General features: G+C 48.5%; 1 protein-coding gene across 1 annotated transcript; it reads right to left on the bottom strand.

Moving 5' to 3' along the window:
• Nucleotides 1-845: 845 nt before the first annotated feature.
• On the bottom strand, nucleotides 846-16,307 carry WNT2B (Wnt family member 2B). The gene is made up of 5 exons (XM_006149602.2): nucleotides 15,858-16,307; nucleotides 9,237-9,457; nucleotides 7,981-8,258; nucleotides 6,909-7,173; nucleotides 846-2,373 (listed from the first exon to the last, which is right to left on the bottom strand). Exons 1-5 carry the CDS (start codon nucleotides 16,043-16,045, stop codon nucleotides 2,144-2,146), a joined length of 1,182 nt encoding a protein of 393 aa, XP_006149664.1. The 5' UTR covers nucleotides 16,046-16,307; the 3' UTR covers nucleotides 846-2,143.
• Nucleotides 16,308-16,318: the final 11 nt, after the last annotated feature.

Raw genomic sequence — 16,318 nt, 5'->3', positions numbered from 1 at the left:
AATGGAGAAGGAAGGATTATAGTGTGGCCATCCTTTCTTGGGGTTAGATTTCTTATTTTCCCTCTGTCTCTGGTAAGCACATGCACACTATAAAATTAAAAAGGAAAAATTAAAAAAAGAGTATCTGTTGGCTCTGGGGACATAATTTAACTCAGTATTAAAGTCAGTATCTAGGCCAACTTTGTAATGTAGTGGTTAGGTATTACACAGAGAAAGCTGAATCCCATGTGGCAGGCAGGGTTCAAGTCCCAGCCTTATTGGCTTGAAAAACACACTAGTCATGCACAAGTACCCAGGATCATAATGAAATGGAGAACTGGAGGAAAAAGGATTGTGGCATGGCCAGGCCCAGTTTTGGGGGTGCTTTCCCTCATGTACACACTTGTCCCCTCTGGCATTAAAAATAAAACAATTCAATATCTGAAAAAGGTATGTACGCTCATTTTGCAGATGAGAAAATAGAGGCTGAGAATTAGGTATCTTGTTCAAAATATCAAAACATTAAGTGGCACAGCTGTGATTTAACTCAGGTTTGTATAACTGTCTATTTCTATATTAGACTATTGCTTTAAAATATCAACAGGGAAGAGATAACTATTCTCCAAGGCACATAAAAATAGGACACCACAAGCCAGCAGATTTCGTGGAGGTTAAGGCAGCTGGATTCCATGTGGTTGACTATGTGGTTTGAGTCCTAGATTCAGCAGCTTGAAAACCACTCCAGGTATGTTTACATGCATGTCTAAAGTACTGAGAGGAGAATGGAGAAGAAGGGATGGTAGTGTGGTAGTGTGGCTATCCCCCGGGGGGGGGTTATTTCTCAGTTTCCCTCTTTCTCTCTGTTTCTTCGGTGAGCACACATGCCTATAGTAGACTCAAAAATAAAAGAAAAAAAAAAGGACACCAAGGGTTCTGGGACCCCTTGTCCTACCCCTCCAGCTTACTAAGCCTGCTATTTCTAACTGCAAACCTAATCAGACAAGGGGTAGTGACAGAGAAGGAATACTCCTCTATTTACGCCAAATGTGGAGTGAATTATAATAACCAGGATTTGGAAAATCAGTAAATAAAGATTTGTTGTGTACATGGGGAAGGCTGCCTTCTGAGCTGTTTACCACTTTGGCCCCAAGCCTCAGCTCTCCTTCCCTATCTAGCCACTCGCTTCTGCTTCCAGCTTCAAAGGCTAGCATCCTCTTGTAAAGAGTTACCAAAGCCAGAGATCCCTACCTGCTTGGGATGCACTGATACCTCATTGTGGGCCCTTGAGATCAGGCCTGTTTACTCTCCCACTCTCTGTGAGTTACCTGTCATTTACTCAGTGTTTTCCTAACCTGGCTAACTTCCAGAATCATGCATGGGAAAAAAATCCCAACACCTAGCCAGATTTACTAAATTCCTCTTAAGAGCATCCCAGGCTCTTCTAATCACCTGCTAGGCACAGGAACCAGGCCACCTCAATTTGAACAGGCAGCAAGTGAGAAAAAGTGGCAGTGTTGTCTGATATAGGATGGAACAGAGAGAGAATGAATGACTGTGTAAATGATGTTTTTTCCCCTACAAAACACAACAGTTTATAAACATATGAGCATGTGAATTGAATCTTGTCTGCTATGGCTAACTCTTGTCTAACAATCTCAGGCTTTCAGTACTAGGAGAACATTATAGCCTAAGATCTTCTTCTGGGTACCAGGCAGTCTGCTCAAACTGATTCTAAGGAAGGGACATGCAGTTCATCTCCGTCCCATCTACCTTCAGCCAGATCAGAACAAAAAAAAAAGCTCTCCAAGTAGACTTCCTCTTGCAAAAGTGTCAGAAAGCCAGTGCAAGGGAAAGATAAAATGAGCCTGGACCATCTACTTTAGTGCAACTCACATCACTCTGAAGACTCCCTACCTCTTCTACTTTCCCTTCAAGCCTCCAGAGGGGGATATCAGGGAGCCGCTCAGTTTCTTATATCCCCTGTCAACTCCTTCCCAGGACTGTGGAATCAGCCAGGACATCACAGTCCCTCTGGATTACTCTCCAAGTCCTTAAATAGCTGTAGCAGCCCATGGTCAAGGGTGGAGGAAGGTGTGCATGCGAGGATCTTGTGCTTTTGAGTTGGGAGGCCTGAAGTGCGGGGATGAGTGAGGTATCTGTGTGTTCAGGTCTGGTCCAGCCATTCTGCCTTCTTGGGGGCCTTGCAGGTATGGACGTCCACAGTGTTTCTGCACTCCTTGCACCGCACAGCACAGCACCAGTGGAATTTGCACTCACACTGGGTGACACGGGTGACTCGGGTTGTGTCATACCCTCGGCCACAGCACATGATTTCACACCCATCGGTTCCTTTAGATGTCTTGCTGCAGACACGGCCTGCAGTGCCCAGGGAACCTGTGTTGGGGAAGAGAGGGAGTAAGAACATGGTACCTCTGATTTCAGCTGCTCTGGGTTCCCTTACCCACATTCTCAGAAGAAAGCCCCAAAGAATCCCTTTTTCTGAATATAAAGTCCAAATGATTATCTCCTCACTGCCCTCTCTGTACCAGGTTTATTTCTTCCCACTATTAAGACCACTGACTTTACCTGCAATTCCCTGTCTGCCAATACATATTTCCATACCTTCTTCAAAATCTAATCCTAGGGTTGCCCAGTAGTTAAGCCCTGTGCATTGGGATTGAGATTCCACATGGCTGACCACAGTTTGAGGCCTAGTCCACAAAAGCTTTAAAAACATGTCATTGGGTACGCGTACCCCAAATCCTGATGGGATGGAGAAATGGAAGAAAAAGGATTACAGCATGATCACTCACTGTTGAGGGGGTGCTTTCTGTTTCTCACTCTCTTGTGAGCGCACAGACTCTTTGGTAATTAAAAAAAACTAACTTGGGACCAGCAGTTGGTGTTATGGCTGTGTTGCTGGACTCCCATGTAGTCGACCGTGGTTCTAGTCCCGGACCTGGTGGCTTAAACTCATGCCAGGTGTGTGTGCGTGCGTGTGTGCGTGCCTAAGATCCCGAGAGGAGAATGGAGGAGAAGGGATTGTGGTGTAGCCATCGCCCCTGGAGGGTGATTTCTCCCTTTCTGTCTCTCTGTCTCTCTCTGTCTTTCTGGCGAGTGCACTCAGCCTGTAGCAAAAACCTTTCCAGAAAAAAGAAAAAAAAATTTAAGTAAACAAATTAATTAATGCTTTAAAAATGAATAAAACAAGTAATTAAATAAATAGATAATAAAAACAAAAGCAAAACATTTTAGCCTAAGGGCCAGTGGCTCAGTGATAACTCAACTAGACCCACATGAGACAGGACCTGGGTTGGTGTCCCAAGACCTCCCTGAGCACACAAGGTACACACAAGGTGCACGTCCCTGTGAACCAGGCTGGCTGGGGGTTAAATCACGGTATGAAGACCCTACTGTGGATGCCTACCCGTCTGTCTCTCTCATGGAAGAAATAAACTTAAAAAATTTAGTCTAAGGGTCAGCAGGTAGCATGGTGGTTAGCTGACCGTGGTTTGAGTCCTGCACCTGATGGCCTGCTTTCTCACTTTCTCTCTCTCTCTGGTGAGTGCATGAGCCCTACAGCAAATTAAATAATAATAATACATAAAATTAAATAATTTTTTTCAAAAACTTAGTCTGTAATTTGTCATCTATGAAAATGGGCATAATGACATCTAACTTAGTGGATTGTTATCTGTATTCTCTGTTCAGTTGAGGAAGGGAACAGATTAGATAACTGGCTGGAGGCATATCCCTAAAGAGCTGCTAAGGAGTATCTCTTTCATTATCCCTTTATAGTGGAACACTTGAAAGGTAGAAATGATGTTTTGTTCTGCATGGGGAATGCTCAGGATCTCATTCTGACTTATTTCAATGAAAGAGATCCTGCCAAGCTGGCCCTGTGGCCTAGTGGTTAAGGGAGCCAGATCCTACAGGACCAACTACAGTCTGAATCCCAACCCAGAGGACTGAAAAACACACTGGGCAAGTGTGCATGTCTGCCCAAATCCTGACAGATGGAGAAATGGAGAAGGGACTGTGGCGTGACCATTATCTCACTGGGGGGGCGGAAGGGGTCCTTTTTCCCTCTCCCTCTCTGTGTGTCTCTCTGTCTCTGTCTCACATGCCCTCTGGCAATTAAAAAAAAAAAAGGAAAAAGAGATCCTGCCAATAGGTCATGAAATCATAGAATTTGGGATGGATTGGACCCTATAGAATAAAAATTCCTACCATTTCCCTTATTAATGAAGACTCAGAAATGGGAAAGTGGATTAGGGGGTTCAAGACGGAGAACAGATTTACTGATTTCTATAGTAGCAGTCTCCACATCCCACTGGAATATGGAAAGAAACTGCTAGAACTTCTATATTTGTTTTTATCAATGTAAAAAATATAGTTTGTACGTCTACTTTATAATAAACATATAACATAGCTATAACTTATAAGAAAGTATACATATAATGGAGGTACATGATCGTTTTTTTGTTGTTGTTCTTTTGTTTTTGTTTTTGTTTTTTAATGATAGGATTGTACAATCCAAAGTGTTAGGAGACATTTCTCTGGAGTGTGGGTGACAGGACCTATTATGTCATTCTTTTAAGTCCAAAAGTTTTAAGTCCTTCTTTTGTGCACCAAATACCTTTTCTATACTCTGAAGTTATGCTGTCCAGTACAGTATCCCCTAGCCACAAGTGGTCTTTGAAATTTTTCAAATCAAAATGAAATAAACTAGGGACCAACAGTTGGCATCATGGTTACATTGCTAAACTTCCATGCAGTTGACCGCAATTTGAGTCCCAGACCAGGGAGCTTAAAACTCAAGCTGGGCATGTGTGTGTGCGTGTCCAAAATCCCAAGAGGAGAATGGACGACAAGGGATTGCAGCATGGCCATCCACTTTGAGGGATGATTTCTCACTTTCTGTCTCTCTGGCGAGGGCACGTGCCCCATAGCAAAAATCTCTCTTAAGAAAATGTAAATAAACTAAAGTACTTAGTTCTTGGTCACACCAGCTGTAGTTTTAAGTCCTCAGTGATCACATGTGGCTAGGTGCACTGTACTGGAGAACACAAATATAAGACCATTTCTAGAGTCATGGAAAACTCTCTTGGATAGTCCTGCTTCAGAGGGAACTCCTGTGCCATACCACCTTTTGGGATAACTTATACTCTTTGAATTCTGGGTCCCACTTTGGATTTTACAAGGTCTAGTTTTATGCTTCAGAAAAACCAGCACACATATGATTCATTCTCTCTCCTAACTCCAAAGATCCTTCCCCTTAAAGGTGCATTTTAGGTATGGCAGTCTAGCGTTACACCTTAGATGTAGCAAACTATATCCAGGCATCCAGAGAGTAACCCTCCGAGTCAGACCATAAGGAAGGAAAACCTAGTGGTGGGAAATCACTTGGAGATTCAGAACTCTCCCAACCTTTTCTCTTCTAGCACCCTTTGAAGTACACAAATTACTTTCTCTGTTACTTGGGTAGAGGCCCACCCTGTTTCTGTGCCGTTTTGCTCTAAGCCACTTGACTCTCTAGGAATGACAGTGATAGGGGAACAGTTCTGAAGACAGCTCCCCGACTCCTGACTGTTGAATATGTAGAAAAGAGCTCGGGAGCCCCATGACTGTAACCAGGGAAGGAGCAGTTCTGTCATGCTACATGTCATTTAACCTGTCTAAACCTGGAATATGAGCTGGGAAAGTAACTTCCACTCTTTGGGGTAAATACTGTAGCCCCTTGCAGGATCTCCTTGCAGCATCCCCAAGAATTCCATCATAAATATCTAGAACAGATTAAAGAAAAACCATTTACTGCTTTCTGATAACCATTTGCAACCAAATATTTACTGCTTAACCTGTCTTTAGTAGTGATCCCCTCTTTTCTTGCTTCCCCAACTCCATTTTAGAATGTTCAATGGCAGTGCACTGTATAAAGCCTTTCTCTATCTCTCACTCTCACTCTTTCTTTCCTGTTTTTTTTTCTATCTGCTAGAGGATGTACTCACTCCCCAGAGAGAAAGAGAAACAGAGAGCAAGAGATAGTAGAGAAGGAAGGTATAAAGCACCTCCCATGAGGGATGGCTCTGCTACAATCTCTTTTCCTCTCTCTCTCCCTCTTTTCAGGATCTTGGGCACGCATATGTATCCCAGCATGTTTCTCAAGCCTCTGGGCCTGAGATTCCAGCAGTGCAGTCACCCATGTGGGATCCGGTTGCCTTAACCACCATGCCATAGGCCAGTCCAAGCCCTTCAAGGTCATTCTTGGTCTGGTTCCAACCTACCTTTCTAGCTTTAGTCTCCCTTACTAGAAACCTTTACATAGACGGATTTGCTCTCTGTCCTTGGAACACGTTACGTGCTTTCCCACCTACTACTCTGCTTGCGTGCAGAGAACGTCTGCCTAGTCTTCTCTCCAGCTATACCAGATAATCCCCACACTTCATAGAGCAGCCGAAGTTTCCAATTTTCAAATAAACTTTTCTCGATGTCTTCAGTCATCCCTCTTTCTGGTTACATTTATCCACTCATTACATTTCATTTCTTTAGCTAGGTTGTAAAGAGCCAACGACTTAAGCTGTGTCTTATGTTTCTGTGTAGCCCACCCATTGTTCAGAATGGAACACAGGTGACTCATGTAAACATTCATTCAGTAGTATCTGCTATATCTTAGATGCTGGGGATACAAATGAGCCCCATGTGGCCTCAGGGTGCAAGGAGCTGAGTAACCTCCTCTCTATTTGGACAGCATTGGGCCTGGCGAACAGGCCTAAGTCAGCCATCTCCTGACCAGGTTTCATGTGGAGAGGAGACGAGCATCTCTCATAGCAACCCCTCCCTAACTCCTGAGACTACATAGCAGACTGGTTAACCAGGGGTGCCTGCACGAAGAGCTGAGGCTCCATGTCCTACCTGCTTTCCTTACTCACCTGCAGCCTTGTCCAAGACACAGTAGTCTGGGGAGTTGTCAAAATAGACAAGATCAGTCCGGGTGGCACGGCGATAGCCTTGGCGGGCTGCTGTGAAATTGGCACCATCCTGGGTGGCCGTTACCTGCACAGCCCCATCGTAGCGTCGCCGCAGGTAATCACCTGTACGGCGGAAGTCTGAGAGTGCACGCCAGCAGGTGCGTAAAGTACAGGAGCCACTCACACCATGGCACTTACACTCCAGCTTCAGAAACCGCCGCACAGCCTGGGGGAAAGGGGAGGCAGGTAAGAGAGAGGCAGCTGGGCAGGGCATTTTTCAGTCACCCCTATGGCTGACAGCATAAGTGCTCTGCGATCTGCTGGGTCAGGCCCCGGCTGGCTGAACCCTTGCATCAAATTACTAAGACAACAAGCTTTACATTATAGCTTGTAGGACATTAGAGCCACAGGGCTGCATTCATGATAACAGTACCCTCGTGCATCCTCTAGTCTGCATGTGTGTGAATGTACCAAGTACCATGCCATCCGCTTTCATGGTATGCCATTCTCCAGCACGGTACTGAGCTGCCCAAATACCAGTGAATTTGCTATTCGCAGTCTTTATGAAGACAGGATTTTTCTTTTCTTTCTTTCTTTCATGCAAGAGAGAGACACAGACTGAGGAGAGGGGGGAAGGTACCCTCATGCCATGATCCTTCCCCCAGGTCTTCCCAGGCAGCCAGGATCACCAACATGTGTGCATGTGCCTGACCTGTACAGGTTAACCCAGGACTCAAACCCTCATCTTCCATGTGAATCCAGCATCACATCCAGCCTGAAAGTAGTTCTTGTTCTTAAGAAGTTACTTCCCTCCTTTTCCTACTTTCCACCTATGTGAAGACTCTATGCACCTGGTTGACACTGTAAGAATTCCTAGGCTTCCTTGCATTCAGTGCTCCTGTTCCAAGATGTTGGGGCTTTGGGAAGTTATCCAGAAGCCCACAGCTCTTCCACCTTCACATTTCATCCAGTGTCATGCATACGGGTCACCCTCAGCAAATATGAACGTACACATACAGACACGAGTACTGACCGTGCGGCCGCAGCGGTTATTATGTAAGTTCATGAGGGCCCGGGCATCTTTCAGTCTCTTCTCCTTAGCATCCACAAAGGCCTTGGCAAAGCGGACGCCATAGTGGATGTTGTCACTGCAGCCACCCCAGTCAAAGTCCCCTCGTTGGTCATGGTGTCTGCCACGGGTATAGGGGTCACAGCTGCACACACTGAGTTCACCCTGGCTACATGCACGAGTGATGGCATGGACCACACCGGCTGATGAGATGGCATACACAAATGCTGCCTCCCGACTGCCTAGAGAGAAAGGGAGAGTTGTGTTTCAGGTCAGTCCCTTCTTCAGCCCACATAACCTCTGACTGCAGCCTGAGTCTCTGTTCTGCTCTTCCTTCCCAGAGCCACCTCCTACACCCCCTTTATTTGAGGTGCCCTTTCCATCCATGAGCACTTCCAGAGCCCTCACTACTCTGTCCGCTTCTTTGTACATCTGACCTCTTGGACTGACCTATACTCTTGTTTCCTTCCAAATTCCCTGTGTCCATCCATTGAAAAGTCTCATGGTGAATCATCCCCCTCCCCCCAACCGAGGGCAACACTGGCTCAGCTAAGCCTGCCTTGGGCCACATTCCAGGCCTTTTCAGGCCCTCTCTGCTGGACAGTTCCTGTACAATGGAGACCCCTGCCCAGGGGTCAGCCTGTTGAAGAGACTTGCTTTCTTCCACTGCCTGTTCTCCTTCCCTCCCTGTTCTCCAGAACTGATGAATCGTCATCCCTGTATCCTTGACACCTCCAGATTCCCATGGCAGCCCTTTCTCTTTGTTTACTGTCTAGTTTAGCCTAATTTTTTTACTGAGCTGGGGCCAAGCCACTGACTCTTCAAGTGTTTACATATCACCTTTCTGTTTATCTCTAGTTACCATTACTGTAGTGTTGGGAATGTTGGGGTGATGGTGGTGATGGTGGTGGTAAGAACTATTCCTAGTCCTCAGTTTTACAGTGCAGGGACTCCCCCAGGCTGTGGACTGGGGAGGGCAGAGAAAATGAGGGAAGCTATAGGGAATGCTTTGCCTTTATCCTGTCATCTCAGAGCACTGAGATTTAGAAGAGCCCCTGCCTACAAATCTAAGGTACTGAGAGAGTGTTCTCAGCTCTGTCCCCCATTGTTTCTGATTATGAAGTAGTATATTGGGGAGGGAGGCAGCAGGCCTGCCCTTCCCATTCACCACCCAAGTAGAGGAAGGGAAAGCGCTGGGGCAGGGTGGAAGAAGCCCCTACTTCTGAGCATGACACGGCCAAAGACAGTGTGGTCCCGGTCCAGGGTGGTGCAGTTCCAGCGGTGGTGGCGGAACTGGTGCTGACACTCTCGGATCCATTCTCGGGCTCCCTCGCCCACTGAGCGCATGATGTCTGGGTAGCGCTGGCACAGCTGCCGCTGCCGACTCACCAAACCAGGAATATTGTCACAGATCACTCGGGCCCCCAGTGCCCCGATGTACCTGCAAGGTGAAATGGCCCTGTCAGAGCATCCTGGCCCTTTTTCTGCGGAGAGGAGGGACAGCAAGGGGGAGGTTTGAGTTTTGACCTCTAGCTCTTAGAGGGCTCTCCCCCTCCCCAGCCCACATACTGAAGCCAAGGGATAGAACTGTTCCACACAAGCTCTGGAGGTGATGCAGTTGCAGAGAGAGTAACCAAGTGGTCTCCCACCATCACCAGTTTCCCAGCCAAAGGCCACAGTGACACAAACTCCAGAACACAAGCCAGGCATGTGTCATACACACAGAAGCTGTAGGCACATCACACAAACCCATTGTTCATTTATTTAATAAACATTAAGAGTTTCATGGAAAAAACTAACAAAACAAGGGTCTGAGACAACATTCTTACACCCACATGTGAAAGGGACACACTGGTGGCTGCTTCGTATAGAGGTGGCTGGATGGCAAGAGGATGGAGACAGGGAGGGGCCAGTGGGAAGAGACACAGTAGCCAACTGTGAGAATGTTTAGAGCTCTAGTCAGACCTATGTCGTTCAACATTTCTTATTCCTAATCCTGAGGTCTAGGGAGGAAGACCCCACCCATAACTTACCTCCCCATACCCTTTATTTCCAGGTCCCAGGACTGATTTTATTTTTTAAGGTTGATTGGTTGGTTGGTTTCATGAGAGAGACACAGGCACCCCCCACTAGGGTCCTCACACTATGATCTGTCCCATCTTAGCTGGTCCAGATCATAGGCTGGGTGCATGACCAGCACGCTCTGAGAAGTCCGAGTATGTGAACCCAGGACCTTTCCCTCTGAATCTAGTTGCATTACACCACCTGCTGACCCTGCCAGGTCCTATCCTAACTAAGGAACCTTTTAAAACCATCTTCCTCAACCTCACAGGCATGGTGTCTCATGGGAAGCCAGGGGTGAAGATGAACTAACAGAGTGACTTTCCCTAAGGGCAGGAAGCTGGGAAGGAAGTGAAGCTCCCCAGTCTGCCAGTAGGAACAATTAAGAGGGCAGCTGGTATGGGCTACTAAAGAATATAGGTGGGCTGCTAAAGTCATTCTCAAGGCTCCCAAGGAAATGTTTTCTCTTCTCTCAAACACACTTAGCCCTAGACTCCACCACACGCCTCAGGAAGAATATTTCATGGAGAAATTAGAAGTCTATCACCAAGAGACCACCAATGAGATCTAATCCATCCACCTACATCCTCCAGCGTAACTGCTCAAGACCAGCTCCATTTCTTACTCCTGTTTTTATCCCTGCAACCCCAGAGCACCTTCTAGATTTGCTATGAATTTTCTATTTTCTTGTTCAAAATACATCGAAGGGATGACCTTCCTCCCCTTTCTGAACAGGTGGAGGCCATGGAGGGCAGTTGTTGCTGCAGACAGAAAAAGATTTGGTTTGAGCTATGAATGAGCCTGTGGTTTGGGAACAGCCCCAAAATGGGCCTAGAAGTGGGTGAGGAGAAGGGAGGGCAGCCAGTGGGGGGAGGAGAAAAACTAGACTTCCCTAGGCTCTGTGTCCACCCCCCACCACACACACACTGCATTCCCACAGCCAGCCCTCACCCACAGACTGGATCACCACTGGTGACACCAACTCAAACAAACACAAGGAGGGCTGATGCTTGCCTCTTCGGGAACTCAGCAGGGCTGATGGGGCCCATCTGTCCCGGGGGAGAGCTGAGAGGGCCGGGCCTCCACTAACAAATCCCATGGAATCAGCGTCCCCGGCACTGTCCATCAGGGTAACAGCTTCCAGGAACAAACAAAATAAACACCCCAGGCTGGGCCAGGCCGGAAAGGGCTGCCTGACGCACAGCCTGGAGTTACACCCACTGCCGTGGTGCTTTGTTTGGAGAATCGAGACCGTTGGAGTTGGAGCTCGTCCCTGTCTCACCACCATTCTGCTTTCCCAGTTCAGCGCCAGAGTGCTGCTCTAGGCACTGGGTGGTTTTTTATTTATTTATTTATTTTAAACTGGGGCTTGGGAGGAGGAGTGTTAGATGGGAATGGGAGACCAATAATCCAGCCCTCATGAAAGAGGCTGGAGTCAGGCAGGCCAAACTCTGGAAAAAGTCCTTCCTGTGGTCTGCCTTAAATCTACTTTGCTGTAGCCCACAGCGGTCCTTCTTGTTACATCCTCTCGGAGCGTGGGAACATCTGTTCAGGACCTAAGATGGCAAGGGAATTAAATTTATCTACTACCACCCTTACTCTGCTGAGTAACTGCTTTAAGAATCTGCAGAGTGGGAGAGAGGTAGTGAGTTGGTTACAGCACTGGACTCCCACATGGCTGACCATGGTTCGAGTCCTGGACTTGGAAGTTTGAAAAATCACATCAGGTTCACGTGTGTACATGCCCAAAAATCCCTGGAGAAAAATGGAGAGGAGTTGCAGTGTGGTCACCCCCACCCCCCCCACACACACCCCGGGGATGGCTTCTCACATTCTCTGTCACTGTCTCTCTGGTGAGAGCACACACCCTATAGCAAAAACTTAAATAATCTGCAGAGCATGGCACTTGCTACTGTCTAATAATTGTCTTTTCGAAGCAAGTGCTGGGGCTTCTGGTAAAGCTGAGCTCAAGGCCAAGCCCATCTCCCTCAGTTCAACACATGGCTGCAAAATGCCTATTGTGTGTCAAACACTGCCCAGCTGTTAGGGCACAGAGATGCCTAAGGCACACCCTCTCCCCATGCCGTGATCTGGAGTGGGTACCTGATGCCCCTGACTCTCTAGCTTTGGTTCCTCCCCACCTTCCTGCTCCAGAGTGCTCTCTTTACCTGCTTCTGATCAGTTCATATTTCTTCATGTCACAAAGTGGCTCATACCCTACTCTGCCTCTTGCGACTCAAAGTGTGATTATCTACACACCTTGCAGCAATCTCTGTACAGCCAGATCTGTATCATTTGGCCATCTGTTAGACTTGCAGATCCTCAAGCCCACCCCAGGCCCACTGAGTCGGACTACATATCCCCCAGGCCCCCAGGGGGTTTGGATGCACTGTTCCACATAGACAGGGACTTTTGTCTGTTTTGTTCACTTCAGTATCCCCAGTAATGAAAACAGTGTCTGGTGCATAGTAGGTGCTCAATAACTGTTTGTCAAATAAACAGCTAACTGTTCTGACTTACCCATAACTCTCTTCTCCCCCTAGCCAGCCATCAACTTCAGTTCTGGCTTTACTGTTTGTCAACATGGTCAGCCTGTTTGCAGATGTTTTATTTATGTCTGTTCAGTGAAGTCAGGGATCTTCTCTTTCCTTCCTTTAGTGATAACCCCTAGTGTACATGGTTTTGCCTAGCACATATAGAACGTTGAACATAGGAGTAAACTATCAGCCTCCTCAAATCTGCTCTTACTGTCACAGCATTTGTATAGAACTTCACAGTTCACAAGACACTTTCTAAATTATGTTTTTCATGTTCTCTTTGTTTTCTTTCTTTCTTTTTAAAATGTTTTATTGCCAGAGGTCATCTCCACTTGCCAGAGAGAGAGAGAGAGAACCTCTTGTGAGGCATGGTCACGCTGCAGTCTTTTATCCTCTATTTCTCCACCTTGTCAGGATTTCTGGTGTGTTTTTCAGGCCACAGGGTCTGGAATTTGAACCCATATGGTCAGCCATATGGAATCCGGCTCCCCATGCTCAACATCTAACCCCTGTGCTACAGGGCTGGGCCCACAAAGCATTTTTCTGCACAGAAATCCCATGATAAAGAAAGATCTTCATTTTAGAGGTGAAGAAACAGGCTCAGGGAGATCCAGTGATAAAGCGATTGTATCAGCTCTGTCCATCAAGGATAGGCAAAGGAGAACCAGGATGAACCAAAGCCACCTGACTCCAAAGACCAGGCTCATTTTCACCCCATGGGCAAGAGAGGCACACTCTGCTTACCTAAGTGTGGAACAGTCTGGCCCCAAAACTGGTGTAAACTTGCACAAACTTTCTAACACTCCTTTCCTATCCCTCAGTTGCACTTGTGAAATGGGGATGATACTGTACTTACCCCACTAGGTTATTATGGGACTGAAGAAGGTGACGCCCAGAAGGTGCTTGGCTGGCGCGCCTGGAGCACCGTAAGGGCTCAGCGAATGGCAACTCTCGTCGGTAACAGAGATGCTCACTCATGATGCCGCCCTGTTCCTCTCTCTTTGTAAACCCCTGAATTCAGGCCTGCTCTTGTGATTCTCTAGATGCAGTCCTCTGCAGGATGCATACGGAACAGGGACGCACAGGACAGGAGTCCCCTCTTTCGTCTCTCTGTCAGACTAGGACCATTTGCTCCACCAGCTAAAAACTGAGAGGAGAGAGTGGTGGAGAGTGAGGAGTGAAGCAGATCAGACTGTAAGACGGTGATAGCGAAGGCCTTCTGCTCCAGAGTGGGCTGTGAACACACACAGTATCTCTTCCAAGGTTGTACGGAATATTGATCCTGCTGGGGTTTTCCCAAGAGAATACAATCACCTTGGAGGCCTGAGCTTCCTTTAGAAGACATCTTTTCACTTTGTCCCAGAAGCGGTAACCTCTGAGGTCGGCACGTGGGCCTGAAGCTACAACAGGCGTGGGGCAAGGAGAATGCCGTGACCTCCGCACACACTCCCCATCCTGATCCTGGTGCCACCGTTCTCCATTTCACAGAGGCTGAGAAGTACCTTGGTGTGTTACCTGCTTCCCCCCTGCTAGCTCTTCCCCTTGGGAGCTTAACCAAATCTTTAATATGAACCATGTGGGAAGAAGGCAAAAGAGGGAGCAAGAAAAAGTGAGAGGGAATGATGAAGGATTCAGAATGGGGATGAGGAAGAACCCCACTTGAACCTTTAGGGACCACTACCAGGATGGCGAAATTCTGAGTGACACTTCTCAGCACCAGCTAGTCCTCAGGACTACCTCCCCCAGTGCTGAGAAGTGATCAGGAGTCGCTATAAGCAAACTGCTCCCTGGGCCAGATAAAGATGGGAAGCAGCAACTTCATGCTGTCTCAACAGGGACCCAGAAGACCCAAGTCCCCAGTCAAACTGAGCCCCTGAACGGCAAGAGTAGCTCTGATCTTGCTGTGAACTTTGAAAGGCTTTTCTCCTTGTCCCCCTTCTTCCCTTTCCCTTTCCAAAGGAATGCTTTAAGCCAGATGTAAGATATAGCCCTCCCTGCTCCCCCATCCAGAACCCCCCTCCTTGCCTTCCCCAACACTGCAGAGATAAAAAAGATCCAAAAGAGAGATTTTTCTAAAACAATGATAGGAATCTACAGCCCAGGCTGGCTGGCCCCTCAGCCAACTACCCCTCGCCCTTCCAGCCAAGATTCCAAGTCAAGAAAAGCCACAGGGTGCAAGGGGAGAAGAGACCACACTTTGGACTGGAGGGGGGCGGGGAGAGGTTGCACTGGAGGAGGAGCAGAGTAAAGAAGGGGGGGGCACTGCACGACAGGGGATAGGGCAGTAGCCCAATCTCTGAGGCAGTTGTGGGGTGAAGAAGAAAGCTCCAACTCTTCCCCCCCTCCTCCCCCCCGCAAGACAGGGAGGAGGGAGAGCAGCTTTCTCCGGAGAGACAAGGAGTGCCATCCAGGGTTGGTGCAGCACCTCGGGTGGGGTGGGGGCATTCTGAAAAGAACAACAGACATCCAGTGGATTTTTCATGTCTTTTGCCTCATGTCGTCTTGTGAAGTGTCTCGAGTCTAAGGCCTGCAGGAACTCTGAAGAGAGGGTCTCCCTACTTAAGGATTCCAGAAGCCTCTGGCTCTTGGAGGGGAGAGATGGGAGATAGGGTCATTTGGGTAAGAAGAGAGGATACAAGACATCAGAGTTCCAAGTGACATCAAAGTAGAGGCTGAAGACAAATGGCTAGATTATTGCACACGCAAGTGTTTTGTTTGTTTTAATTGTGGGCGTTAATGGGGTAGTTTTTGCCTCGATTCCATTTCTAAACCTCGTGCTAGTGCCGCTGCCTCACCAAAGCTTTCCTTTCTGGGTGGGGTAGGCTAGTGACAGGCTCCTCTGATCTCGCCACTGCCCGTTTCTCCACCTTCCAGGAGGTGACCTTAGGTGATGGGGTGGCGGGGCTGGAAGGGAAATTGGTTCCTTAAACTCACCATGAGAGAAATTTAGAAGGTAGCTTCTGCCCCAGAGGCTTGAGCTGACAGAAGGAGTTCAGCCTATGGGCCTTTGGGAGCTTCTACCATCGGGTGTGCTCGCCCCAAATGTCCGGCCTCTGCTTACCAGGCGGGTAAGACGCAGCGCCTCAACCCCCGCCCCCCGGGGCCTCCCTCGCCTCTCCGAAACTTCAGTGACAGTCCTGCCAGGATCGTTTCTAACTCCGTCGAAGCAACAGCCGGGTCCCCTGAGCAGCCAGCTCCGGGCCTCTGCCCTCTCTCAGCCGCCCAACCCTGGGACCTACTTACCACCAGGATGTGTCTACGCGGGCGGGCAGCGTCAGTAGCAGCAGCAGCAGAAGGCAGGCAAGACCTAGGCGGACCGAAGTCCGGGAGCCGTCGAGGGCGACGGGTCTAGACGCGGATGCGGGCGTTGGGGCGCGGGCGCGCCGAGGGAGGAGCTGCGCAGCTTCCTCCGCACCACCCGGCTTCAGCATAGCTCCCCGAGACTCCCGCCGCGCAGCCCGGAGGGGCGTGGACGGGGCGCCGTCTGAGGGTACTCAGGCTTTTCCTACTTCAGCCCCCTGGGGGGCCATGGGGTTCACTGCCGCCTGAGGACCTAAGGTCACTTGGAGTCCAGCGACCGGGCAAAGGGTCCCGGAGAACGGCGCGAGTAGGAGCGTCGGGCGGACAACTGCGCACGGAGCCCGGGTCTAGAGCGCGCTGCGCCAGCGCCGGGTGCGGGTGTCAAGGGGTCTGCGGCGCGGAGT

This window comes from Tupaia chinensis, unplaced genomic scaffold (genome assembly GCF_000334495.1).
Source record: "Tupaia chinensis unplaced genomic scaffold, TupChi_1.0 Scaffold000270_2, whole genome shotgun sequence".
NCBI lineage: Eukaryota > Metazoa > Chordata > Mammalia > Scandentia > Tupaiidae > Tupaia > Tupaia belangeri.
The sequence above is the reverse complement of the archived record's forward strand: the minus strand, read 5'-3'. Positions and strand labels throughout refer to the sequence as shown.

Bases quoted from the DNA above. Each gene is read 5' to 3' on its own strand.
- WNT2B (XM_006149602.2), bottom strand. From the start codon at position 16,045: ATGCTGAAGCCGGGTGGTGCGGAGGAAGCTGCGCAGCTCCTCCCTCGG. The intron at 9,458-15,857 runs GTAAGTAGGTCC...TTCACCTTGCAG, and splicing joins CGCGTAGACACATCCTGGTG to GTACATCGGGGCACTGGGGG. The intron at 8,259-9,236 runs GTAGGGGCTTCT...CTTTCTCTCTAG, and splicing joins TGGCCGTGTCATGCTCAGAA to GCAGTCGGGAGGCAGCATTT.